General features: G+C 48.2%; 1 protein-coding gene across 3 annotated transcripts; it reads right to left on the bottom strand.

The window, feature by feature from the left end:
• Positions 1–93: 93 nt before the first annotated feature.
• HSP90AB1 (heat shock protein 90 alpha family class B member 1) lies at positions 94–7,847 on the bottom strand. 3 transcript variants are annotated; one of them, XM_070584728.1, is made up of 12 exons: positions 7,683–7,847; positions 4,304–4,450; positions 3,803–4,009; positions 3,543–3,702; positions 3,253–3,386; positions 2,817–3,125; positions 2,247–2,412; positions 1,851–2,041; positions 1,590–1,737; positions 1,194–1,462; positions 578–911; positions 94–466 (listed from the first exon to the last, which is right to left on the bottom strand). In XM_070584728.1, the coding sequence occupies exons 1-12, from the start codon at positions 7,698–7,700 to the stop codon at positions 357–359; spliced, it is 2,193 nt and encodes a 730-aa protein (XP_070440829.1). In that variant the 5' UTR covers positions 7,701–7,847; the 3' UTR covers positions 94–356. The 3 variants fall into 3 exon arrangements, with proteins under 3 accessions (XP_070440829.1, XP_008539041.1, XP_070440830.1); XM_008540819.2 differs by lacking the exon at positions 7,683–7,847 and adding an exon at positions 5,922–7,041; XM_070584729.1 differs by lacking the exon at positions 7,683–7,847 and adding an exon at positions 5,484–5,685.
• Between the last annotated feature and the right edge of the window lie 4,531 nt (positions 7,848–12,378).

Below are 12,378 nucleotides of genomic sequence, written 5' to 3'. Positions count from 1 at the left end.
ATTGTGTACCATATAACCTGTACACAGGCAGTAACACTTGGGATAGAAAGGCTAAAAGCAGCATTATATCCACTTTACAAGGGAGAGCAGAACTGTATAAAACTGCATCTTATTTATTTTGCATACTTTAATTCCAGAACAAAATAAACAAAACCCACAATACACAACATCCAAACCTGATGTCAAATGTGGGAAGGGATAATAATAGGCCCTTGTATCCTGCCTTAGACAGAAAGACAGGAGGAAAAAACCACTAGACATCAGCAGAAGGAACCAGGTGGGCCAGGACCACTCAGGGCCGCTGGGGGAGCCATGGGGACACTATACAGAGGACACTGGTCTGCAAGTAGAAATGCCTAATCTACTTCTTCCATGCGAGAGGCATCCTCATCACCCTCCAGTGGGGGGATCTCATCAGGAACAGCAGCACTGGGTTCCTCTGCTGCCACTTCATCTTCATCAATGCCTAAGTGGAAAAGAAGGCCAAGAAATTTGACCCAAACAGCACTGAGTCACTTCTGCCACACCAGACCAGTTCACCAACCCTTGCCACACTCAGGTAAACAGAGGTACTCACCTAGGCCTAGCTTGATCATGCGGTAGATACGGTTGGAGTGGGTCTGGGGATCCTCAAGTGAGAAGCCAGAAGAGAGCAGTGCAGTTTCAAACAGCAGCACCACCAAGTCCTTGACGGCCTTGTCATTCTTGTCTGCCTCTGCCTTCTGTCGCAGCGTCTCCACAATGGGGTGGTCAGGGTTGATCTCCAGGTGCTTCTTGGCCATCATGTAGCCCATTGTGGAGTTGTCCCGAAGTGCCTGGGCTTTCATGATCCGCTCCATGTTGGCTGTCCAGCCATAAGTGCTGGTCACAATGCAGCAGGGTGAAGACACGAGCCTGTTGGAGATTGTCACCTGGGGATAGTCACAAATCCTTAGGTTCGTATTAAATCAGATTAACACTTCAAGGCAAAAAGGGTGATATCTTATGTTCTACTCAGAAGCAACGCCTTATCTTTACCAAATTCTATACAAAGAGCAACCTTAAACCTGCCTGGTTAAGACAGCAAGAAAAAGCAGGCTCTAAAGAAATCAGGCTGTCGAAAAGCACCAATTGTGTAGTAACACAAGACTCTTGAAAGCAACAGCCTGGAAGGGATTTATTATAAAATAAATCCTAGTCCCAGGATTGCTTACCTTCTCAACCTTCTTATCCAAGATTTCTTTCATGAGTTTGCAGAGGTTCTCAAACTTGGCCTTGCTCTCCTCCATTTTCTTCTTCTCCTCCTCATCCTCAGGTAGCTCCAGGCCCTCCTTGGTAACTGAGACCAGGCTCTTCCCATCAAACTCCTTGAGCTGCTGCACGCAGTATTCATCAATAGGCTCTGTCATGTACACCACCTCGAAGCCCCGCTTCCGCACTCGCTCCACAAAAGCAGAATTGGCAACCTGCTCTTTGCTCTCACCTGTAGGATCAATGAATGTGACTCAAGGACCAGAACCCTCGGCCCCCAGTTCCCAGGTATGCATGAATGTCCCCCCCCTCCTCCCTACACCTGAGCAGCTTTTTCTCAGACCCAGGCTCCAACGCACCAGTGATGTAATAAATGGACTTCTGGGTCTCCTTCATGCGAGAGACATATTCTGAAAGAGAAGTCATCTCATCTCCAGACTGGGAGGTGTGATAGCGCAGCAGCTCAGAAAGGCGTCGCCGATTAGTGGAGTCCTCGTGGATTCCAAGCTTTAAGGGCAGAAAGAAAAAAAACAATGTTACTTGGAAACAATATCTTATCCTCTATGAATGGGCAAAAAGTCCATCGTAATTAAGAAAGTAAGGATTTGCTGCCTCCTTACCTTTAGGTTTTTAGAGAATGCCTCATAGAATTTCTTGTAGTTCTCCTTGTCTTCCGCCAGCTCAGAGAAGAGCTCAAGGCACTTCTTAACAATATTTTTGCGAATGACCTTCAAGATTTTGCTCTGCTGAAGCATTTCTCGGGAGATGTTCAGGGGCAGGTCCTCAGAGTCAACCACACCACGAATGAAGTCTACAATCAACCAGGGAAGAAGCTCAGTTAAAAAAAAGGTAGACAGGGTCATCAAGATTCAACAGGACCCATTTTCTCACTGAACCTCACTTGCTATGTATGTCGCAGAGGATCCTTTATCAAAGATAAAGACTTCAGCCCCCTTGAGAATGTTGAAAGCCACACAGGACATTATGTAATTACATCAGAGCAAGAACATACTCACTGAGATACTCTGGTATCAACTCATCACAGCTGTCCATGATGAACACACGGCGGACGTAGAGTTTGATGTTGTTCTTCTTCTTCTTGTTCTCGAAGAGGTCAAAAGGAGCCCGACGGGGAATGAACAGCAATGCCCTGAATTCCAACTGACCTTCTACAGAGAAGTGCTGAAAAAAATTCAAGATAAGAGTGGTTTTTGGTCCCAACACCAAATTATCAAGCTGTTTGGAACAAAGATCTGCCCTAAACACTAAAGATAGAGACTATAGGGCAGCTGTTAAGAAAACCAAGCCCTAATTCCCTAAATGAATCTAGAAAGGTACAAGCTGTGTATAATCCCTGGGTCAATGAATAAAGTCAAATCGGAACCCTGGCTGTGTAAGTCTGCCATCAAGACAAAACGGGAAGGATATCATTTCTCCATGTGTGAAAGGTCATCACATCAGTAAGTAAACTTATGTGGCTCCATGGCTGTCTCAGTTCCCAGCTACCAACCAGTTGGATAAGTTCCATTTGTCTATTACTAGCAACACCCTTCTACTTGCTCCTCCTATTGAGCCAATATTCTCACCTTGACTGCCAAGTGGTCTTCCCAGTCATTGGTAAGACTCTTGTAGAACTCTCCATATTCCTCCTGGGTGATGTCATCAGGGTTTCTGGTCCAAATGGGCTTAGTCTTGTTCAGTTCTTCCTGATCAATGTATTTCTCCTTAATCTTCTTTGTTTTCTTTTTCTTATCCTTACCACTATCATCCTCCTCATCTGAGCCCACATCTTCAATTTTGGGCTTCTCCTCATCATCTTTATCTTCCTCCTCTTTCTCACCTTTCTCTTCCTCTGCCTCATCATCACTGATTTCTTTCTCTCGTTCCTTTTCCAACTGAAAGTACCAAAGACAATGGTTAGTTTCAAAGCACAGAATACCAATGAAAACAAAAAAATCAGGGACCGTGCAATTTTCCAGAGCAGCAGACATCATCCATGTGAGGGCTCCAGTCCACACTCACATAAAGGGTGATGGGATAGCCTATGAACTGTGAGTGCTTCTTCACCACTTCTTTGACCCGCCTCTCTTCTAAGTACTCTGTCTGGTCTTCTTTAAGGTGGAGGATCACTTTGGTACCCCGGCCAATGGGCTCACCTATAAAGAGTCAATCACAATCGAGTATAAGATGAAACTAAATGCACAACTATATCAAAAAATAACTGTTTTACAGATAGGACACTCAAAACTTCCATTATAGGTTTCCCCAGAATTCTAACCTGTTAAGGCATCTTAACAGGAAAGCATACTTACCGTGGTCAGCACGTACAGTAAAGGAACCCCCAGCAGAAGACTCCCAGGCATACTGCTCATCATCATTGTGCTTTGTGATCACAACCACCTTCTCTGCCACCAGGTAGGCAGAATAAAAGCCAACACCAAATTGTCCAATCATGGAGATGTCAGCACCAGCCTGCCAAAATTAAAAAGTCAAACCCAAGTTTTGAAGAAACAGCATGCCAAAAATCACTGATGATTATAAATGGTGTGTGCCTAGCTGAAACAACAAATACCTGAAGAGCCTCCATAAATGCTTTAGTACCAGACTTGGCAATAGTTCCCAAATTATTTATGAGATCAGCTTTGGTCATGCCAATGCCTGTGTCCACCAGCGTCAGGGTGCGTTCCTGGGGGTTGGGGATGATGTCAATTTTCAGCTCTTTACCACTGTCCAACTTGGAAGGGTCTGTCAGGCTCTCATAGCGAATCTTGTCCAAGGCCTGAAAACACAAATTGCAACCTTACAATTCTGCTTTCTTAAAGCCCATCTCTTTCTCCAAAAGAAAACATTTTCCATTTCTACTCAAGCAGCCTCGATTCCAATTACCCCTTAAGACTTAAGAACCACAGTTATCGTTACAATATCTTATCTGTCAACACAGAACAAGGCAAAGTTTTTTGTAACTTAGAGCAGGTTTATCCCCTTCAATAGTAAGCCTTACAAAATGCCAAACCACCCCCTCCCCTTTTTCTAGACTCCTAAATTAAAAAACCATGAAGATGTCAGTACTCACATCAGAAGCATTACTGATCAACTCGCGAAGGAAAATTTCCTTGTTGGAATAAAAGGTATTGATGATGAGAGACATGAGTTGGGCAATTTCCGCCTGAAAGGCAAAAGTCTCCACCTCCTCCTCTCCATGGTGCACTTCCTCAGGCATCTAAATGAGAGCAGTCAAGAATTACAAAGGAACACCATGACCTCAAATTTAGGACTCCTAAAGTTCAACCCAGTCACAACGAAAACATGAAGGGCTTTAGTTCAAACTGCGGTGAGCTGAACAGTATCCATTCTCAAGAGACTGAAGACCCTTTTCTTCAGATTTAAGGCTGCAACCTTAAGAGGGTTTCTGCACCCTCAGAAACCAACTGGGAGAAAACAAAAGCTAACACGTTCAACAAGATATGAGATCAGGTTTTCTGAGAAGGTATCTTGGAGCCAAACTACTGTTAAGTGTACCATGGACCAGGAACCTGAGCATCACCTAGGAGCTTGTCAGAAATGGAAGAGAATGACAACTAGGTATCTCCAACGTGAATAAAAATCCCCGGTAACCCACTCGCACATTTGACTGTGAAAACCACTAACTCCAATTCTATTACCTTTTTTGACATACGGGAAAAAACCCTAAGTGACTGGTTTTAAAACAGCAATGATTTGAAACTGCTCCCCCGTCAGATCATCTCCCACGTCGAGGGGATGGGGGATTGCAGCCTCACAGGCTATGGGATAACCCCCAGGATCGGTGGTATACCCGCCCAGAGGGCTATTAAGACAAAGAACCGATAAAGCAAAAGCTCCATCGCAACCCCTCGGCACACGTGACCAAAGTAGAGGGCCAAACCAAACACAATCAAGATGGTGGCCTTGGTGTGCCGGGCTGACCCTCGTCACCGCCGGACATGCGTCGGCCGGGACCACACGAGGAGGGGGCGCCGCCGCGCAGCCTCCCTTCGCCCCAGCATCCGGGCACCAGGGCGGGGCGTAGGGCTCTAGAAGCTTCCAGAACAATCTCAGCTCTAGGGGAAGGGCGAGGGAGAAAGGCGCCCATGAATCTCCCAGAGCCGGCCCCCTCTCCTCCTCCTCCACCGGGACTGCAAGAAAGACCTGGAATAAGAGTCGAACCACGACGGGCCACAGGAGACCAAAAGCGTTCCTGGTCGCGGACCCTAACAGAAAGGACCCTCACGGACCTGAAATACGCGAGGCGACAAAACCAGGCCAGCACCGGGCTGCGCTGAGTCACACCGAGCTTGCACACCCACAACCCTTGCGGACCCTCCGGCGCCCCGTAGCCGCGTCCGGAAGTGGAGGGGCAAATATGGCAGCGTCCCGGGCCGGCGCGGCCACCACGTGCAGCTACCCACTACCCAGCCCCACGCCGCAGCCCACCTCGCCCGTGGATAGTCGTCGCCGGGGGGAAGGGAAGGCGCGTCACTCGAGCATAGTAGAACAAAACGAGCCAACCCCGAGAGCCCCCTCCCGCCCACCTCGGAGAAATCAAGAAGAGCGGTATGCCAAAGGCCGCCCCAGCAAACAAAATTAGGGCTTTGGAAAGGACAGGAGGGATGAAAGCAACTCGAAAGAAGGCTCAAGACAGAAATGCCTGAAGGAGAAAACTACGGCCTTACCTTAACGGGCAACGATGGCGAGCACTACAGGGCAAGGTAGGCAGACTATGTCCGACTCACACGCCACAACAGGGCTGCGCGAGGTGACTCAAGAGAGCGGGTGTGCGCCCCCAGTCGCTCTATATAAGGCGAAGCACATCCCAGCTGCCCGCCCCCGGATCCCTCCGCTCTGAAGGAGGATGCCTGTCAGCTCCGCACCTGCCGCCGCCCGCCCACCTTGACGTCATGGTCCAAATAGGGGAGGGGGCGGTGAAGGGCGGGAGGCGCCGGCCTAAGTATGTGTCCAGGGTGCACGTCTCTGCTCTTCAAGACAAGACCCGCACCCGAATTAGAGATTGGGAATGCTCATATGACATAATGGGGGATCTAGGGGCTAAGGTCCCACTGACCTCCCTAAAAACCTGTGAGGCAAAGACACCCAAGAGTCCCGACCTCGAAGGACAGCTAACAACAAGGCGGAGGTGGCCAACCACTCCGACCTCCCTCCTAGAATCTGCCCTCCACATTCCTATATCCCGATAAGGGGAAGGGGTTTTCCCTGGGAACGGTGCAGAAATCGAGGCCAATTTTGGGTAGCCCCAGAGTCCCGGCCCTGCAGAGGGCAGGAGGAAGTGCTAGCGTTTCCTCGCAAGGTGTGGCTCCCACTGGAGGAGGGGCGCTGGCCTAGCCTGGCGGGGGACTCTTTGCCTGCGCGCGGCGGAAGGAGCGAGGACGGCGGTACTGCGATTACTTCCAGCAGTTTCCAGGCCCGCCTCGGAGCCCCCGCGCCCGCACCACCCCCTTCCCTCGATGCTCCGCCCCACCCGCTGCGGCCCGGGTCTTGTCTCTGCTGCGGCTCCGCCCCGCTGCCGTTCTCCCGGGGTCCCGGGTAGGGAGTGGCTGATCCCGTCCGGTTTACTCTTAGGTAGAGTCGCAGGCGGGACTCTCTTCCCCCCTCGCCAGGCCCAGCTAGCCCGGCACGGCCTCGGGGGTCGGATGGAGCGTAAAGGGAATGGTTGATTGACCCCTCCTCTCCGCCATCAATCACACCGCACACGGGCTGTTGGGCGGCTCTGCGGGCGCCGCCTTCAGCAAGCCGAGAAGGCGAACGGGGTCGTTACTGGAAGGACCCTCCGCAGCTTCTGCAGTCGCCCCCGTGTGTGGAACGCAGGAACTTGCGTCGTCCCTAAATAAGCACATCTAGCCGTTTCTCAAAATGGTTTCTTTTTTTCGCCCTCTTTCCTCCTTCAGCTGCCAAGACTTAGGGAAAGGAGGGTCTCCAAGGACCGCTGCAGGGTGGCAGGGGCTCTTGGAGACTGCTTGAAGACGCTGGCCAGAGGGCGGCCAGAACCAAGTTGTTCCCCTTCAGCTGTGGCACCGGGGCCCTCAGGCCGTGCGCCTGCCCAGCGAGCTGCGGTCTCCATGCCTCTCCTGGCTCTGCCCTTTCTGCGTGCCCTCCAGCTGGCAAGCTGCGCTTCCTTTCCAAGGCCTCATCTTGGAAACTTACCCCATCCACAGCCCCGCCATGAGAGAATGGACCTCTGTGACCTTGTAGATGTCCATCGACTTCCTCCTGGCCCACTCTGCCTGCTCCTGGAGTGCTGGGGAGGGATCTCCCCACCACCCGCAGTCCTCTGTCACTTCCCTGGTGCCCAGCTTCCCTTCCTTCTTATTTTCTTCGTTCATGTGTTGAATTCCAAAGAACAGAGGACCCTTTCCTTCCTGTTCTTTGCCCCACACTCCAGACCTCATCACCACCGCCTCGATTTCAACTCTACTTACTCTTCTTCTCCCCTTCATTGTGGTCTTTGAGAAGCCTGAGGCTGGGAGAGGTCAGTGAGTGTGGAGAAGGGCATGGTGCTGCTGCCAGGAAAGTCCCAGGATGTTCTGTTCCTAATGGAAATCTCAAACCAGAAGCATCATCCGTCAACACACCCTCTCTCCTCCCTCTGGGCACAAGGGGCCTAGCCAATTAAAAATCTGCTTCCTGCACAAAGAGCATTCACAACAGCTCACAGTCCTGGGAAGAGGTAAAAGTGAGCACACACTCTGTGAACTGGCAGAGGAAAGCTTCAGTGACTACCCCAAGGTCAGTCAGCTCAGTGCCTTTGCTCCACTAACTCCCTTGATCCCTGCTCCTGAAATGGAGTGGGGATGCTGTCTCCCCTCCCAGGACCCAAGTCCATAGCAGAGCAGGAATCACGCCTGTGGTTCAGTGTCAGGACCAGAGACTCCTCAGGGATTTCTTAATGGGAAAGTCTCAAATCTTGCCCCAGCACAGAAATTCCACCACCTTTTCTCCTGGAAGCCTTCCAAGATGACTCCTTCCACTCACTGACACTTACTAAGCCCCCACTGTGAGCCTCACCTGGGGATGCAGAGATGCACAAACAGGACAGAGAGTCCTTAGTCCATTGGAGACTGCAGCAGGCCAGGTGTGAATCATAGCAATGTGGGAGAAGCATCGGAGACTCCCAGCTCAGCCTGAGGAAGGGGGCAGGCTTAGGGCTATGGCTAGCCAGGCTATGGCACAGGTCTACTCCCAGGAGAGGGAAAAGCATGGAAAGGCACAGCCCTGACAGAGGGAGCATAGCCCAGAGACCCCTGAGGGAGTCAGGAAGAGCTGGTCACCGAGGGCCATAAATGCCCTAAGTTCTGACCTTAAGTTCGGGTGAGGGAAGCCACTGAAGGCTATTAAAGATGGCTTAAAACCCCCTGGATCTCCAGAAGCCTATTTCCAGCAGCACTTGTGACAAATAGAAATGGCAAGCAATAGGATATATTGGAGTATATGAGGAAGCCATTTGGTGTAAACCTAATTCAGCCTGACTTTGTTTTTCCAAAAGGGCCTGACATGGCCATCGAGCACGCATTGTATATCTGCTTTAAACATTTACTATGGCAAGAATAAATGGCCTTAAGATAAAGGTGCAACTTCCCCCTACACTGGCATTTCCTTAAGGATAAGCATCTTTCCTTAGGCTAGGAACTGATTGCTGTGCTCACCTTTGACCACCCAGCTCACCTGTGACCACCCAGCTTGAGACAACAGACCTGCCACCCTGCTGTGTCCACCGAGACAGCAGACCTACTTGCTGTGTCCATCAATCTCTATGCCGACAGAGCAGTCTCACGACTGTTGTAAAAGGGACATTTCAATCATATGTGAAACATCCTCTTTGGGGGTATATAACCACTCTGTACACCCCACTTCTTTTTTTTTTTAAAGATTGGCGCCTGAGCTAACAACTGTTGCCAATTTTTTTTCCTGCTTTTTGGGGAAGTAACCCAGATCCCCCCAGTATATAGTTGTATATTTTAGTTGTGGGTCCTTCTAGTTGTGGCATGTGGGACACCGCCTCACCGTGGCCTGATGAGCAGTGCCATGTCCGCGCCCAGGATCCAAACCTGCGAAACCCTGGGCCGCCGAAGTGGAGTGCACGAACTTAACCACTCAGCCACAGGGCTGGCCCCTCTACTTCTTTGGTGCCCTTTCTTCCTTCGGGGAGAAAGGCCCCGGGCCATGGTCCTCACATTTTAGCTCACAATAAACTCACCCAAATTTTCATTTATAGATTGGTTATGGATAATTTTTGTCGACATTTCCCACCTTGATGTTCCCAAGATACCCTTCATTCCTGACCAGACCTCAGAGACTCAGCCCAACCTTCTGCTGTTGGAGGGCAGGCAGACTAAGCCTGTAACTGGTGGGCCTGTCTTTGTTTTTGTATGGCCTGTGGGTAAGAATGGTTTTTAGATTTTTTTAATGGTTGAAAAGAATCAAAAGATGTTTTGGCATGTGAAATTTGAATTTGTGTCCATAAAGTTTTACTGAGACACAACCCCGCTCATTGTTTACACCTTGTCCGTGGCTGCTTCATATTATAACGGCAGAGTTGATAGTTGTGACAGAGACCACATAGCTTGCAAGGTCTAAAATATTTACTCTCTTACCTTTTACAGAAAAGGTTTGCAGACCCCTGCTCTAGCTAAAGCTCCGTGAGGTCTTGGAGGGAGCACAGAGACTCACCTGGGCAGAGGCCTCCTGCTGCTGCTCAGACGGCGCATGCTCCTAGTTAGCAGTACCACTGGCCTTTCAAGGGGATCAGGGAGGCTGCTGAGGGCAGCTTAGCTGAGGGGCAATGGATGATTAAAGCAACCCAGGGCATCAGGACGTCGGGGATGTTATAAGCATGGGGAGCAGCTCTGGACCCTTAACTCCCAGAACAAGCAGCCTCCCAAGCTCAGCACCACCCAGTGTGTCCCGTTGGTTCTGGCCCTTCCCAGTTCCACGAGGCTTTCATGCCTGCATTCCACTCGGAATACCCTGACCTGTCACCTCACCCTCACAGGCCAAGGGCTCTGCACTGCCAGCCTGTGCTCCATCTCTTTGCCTCAGTTTCCACATTCTGCTGGGACATGGAAAGTCCCTTGCACAACTTCCTGTCCCTTTATTGTTAGTGTGATTTTTTTTTGATACTATGGTAAATGGGAATTTTCCTTCGTTTTCTGTTTCCTGGAGAGTCTGAAAAGCAGTCGATTTTTCTTTCTTGCTTCCAGAACTTGGTTAACTAGCTTACTAGTTCTTAATTTGTCTATCAGGTTTTTCTAAGTACAACCCTATCTATCATCTGAGAACAGTGACATTTTGGTTTCTCCCTTTCTAATCCTTGTATCTCTTGTTTCTTGTTATACTGGTCCAGCAGGATCTGCAGAACAATGAGTGGGAACAATGATTCTGGACCTCCCTGTCTCATTTCTGATCAGAAAAGGCATGCTTCAGGGCTGTCCCCTTGGCCAAATGGTTAAGTTTGCGTTCCCCTTTGGCAGCCCAGGGTTTCACTGGTTCAGATCCTGGCCATGGACATGGCACCACTCGTTAGGCCACAGTGAGGTGGTGTCCCAGGTGCCACAACTAGAAGGACCCACAACTAAAATATACAACTGTGTACTGGGGGGATTTAGGGAGAAAAAGCAGGAAAAAAAAAGAAGATTGGCAACAGTTGTTAGCTCAGGTGCCAATCTTTAAAAAAAAAAAGGAGGCAAGATCTGCCTCAAAAGAAGTATATTAAAAAGGAAGAAAGAAAGAAAGAAAAGGCATGCTTCTAACACTTCATCACTGAGCATACTGTTTACTCTTTCTATTCCTAACTTGTGATCAATTTTAATCTGACTAGGTATCAAAATTATTCTTCTGTATCTACTGAGAATTTTGTTTGTTTGTCTGAGGAAGATTAGCTCTGAGCTAACATCTGCTACCAATCCTCCTCTTTTTGCTGAGGAAGACTGGCCCTGAGCTAACATCCATGCCCATCTTCCTCTACTTTATATGTGGGACGCCTACCACAGCATGGCTTGCCAAGCGGTGCCATGTCCACACCCGGGATCCAAACCAGGGAACCCGAGGCTGCTGCAGCAGAACGTGCGAACTTAACCACTGCGCCACCAGGTCAGCCCCATGAGAATATTGTTTTTAAAAATCCCCTTAATCTATTTATATGTTTAATTCACTAAGAGACAGTAATATTAGACTGAAATGATCTATTTCTTTAAAATTTTATAGAACTCACCTATAAATCTGCCTGAGTCTGTTGTTTTCTGTATGGAAACATTTTAACTAAGGATTCAGTTTTTTTTTTTAATGGTATAAAACTATTCAGGTTTTCCCTGAGTCAATTTTGTTTAATAATTTTTCTGGATGTTTCTTCAAAGCTTTAGATATTATGGCATACTATTTTCTTTGACTATTTTTTAAATCTCTGTTCTGTCTAAAGTATGTCTCCTTTTTCATTCCTAAAATTTTTTTTCATGTCTTAAACCTTTTTCATGATCAGTTTCACCAGAGATTTGTCTATTTTATTTATATTGATCTTCATCTATTTGTTTTCTGTTTCTTCAATTTCTTTATTTTTAAAATTTCTGCTAAATTTTTTCTCATTATTTCTACTTTCTTTAGGTCAGTTCTGTTGTTCTTTTTCTATTTTCTTAACTTTGATACGTAGCACGTTAAATTTAAGCCTTTCCCCTTTTCCGACATAAGGACTTAAGGCTACACATTTTTCCTCAAGTACTATTTTAGCTATATCCCACAAGTTTCAATACATAGTATTTTTATTACAATTCAGTTTTAAAAATTACCTGATTCCGGGGCTGGCCCCATGGCCGAGTGGTTAAGTGCGCTCTGCTTCGGCAGCCCAGGGTTTCACCAGTTCGAATCCTGGGCGTGGACATGGCACTGCTCATCAGGCCATGCTGAGGCGGTGTTCCATGCACCACAACTAGAAGGACCCACAACTAAAATTATATACAACTATGTACTGGGGGGCTTTGGGGAGAAAAAGGAAAAATAAAATCTTAAAAAAAAATTATCCGATTCCTCTTACATTATCTTTGTTGATCAATTTAAGTGTTTAACATTTTCAAATATGTTTAATTGAAATATCTTTTAATGATGTTGTAGACATACCACGTGGTAGAC

The sequence above is a fragment of the Equus przewalskii genome, chromosome 19, assembly GCF_037783145.1.
Source record: "Equus przewalskii isolate Varuska chromosome 19, EquPr2, whole genome shotgun sequence".
In the NCBI taxonomy this organism is placed as follows: Eukaryota; Metazoa; Chordata; class Mammalia; order Perissodactyla; family Equidae; genus Equus; species Equus przewalskii.
Note: the sequence above shows the minus strand (reverse complement) of the source record. Positions and strands in the feature narration are given on the sequence as shown.

Coding starts and splice junctions, on each gene's coding strand:
- HSP90AB1 (XM_070584728.1), bottom strand. Junction 3,126..3,252: donor GCTATCCCATCACCCTTTAT/GTGAGTGTGGAC, acceptor TGGTACTTTCAG/TTGGAAAAGGAACGAGAGAA. Junction 467..577: donor CATGATCAAGCTAGGCCTAG/GTGAGTACCTCT, acceptor TTTTCCACTTAG/GCATTGATGAAGATGAAGTG.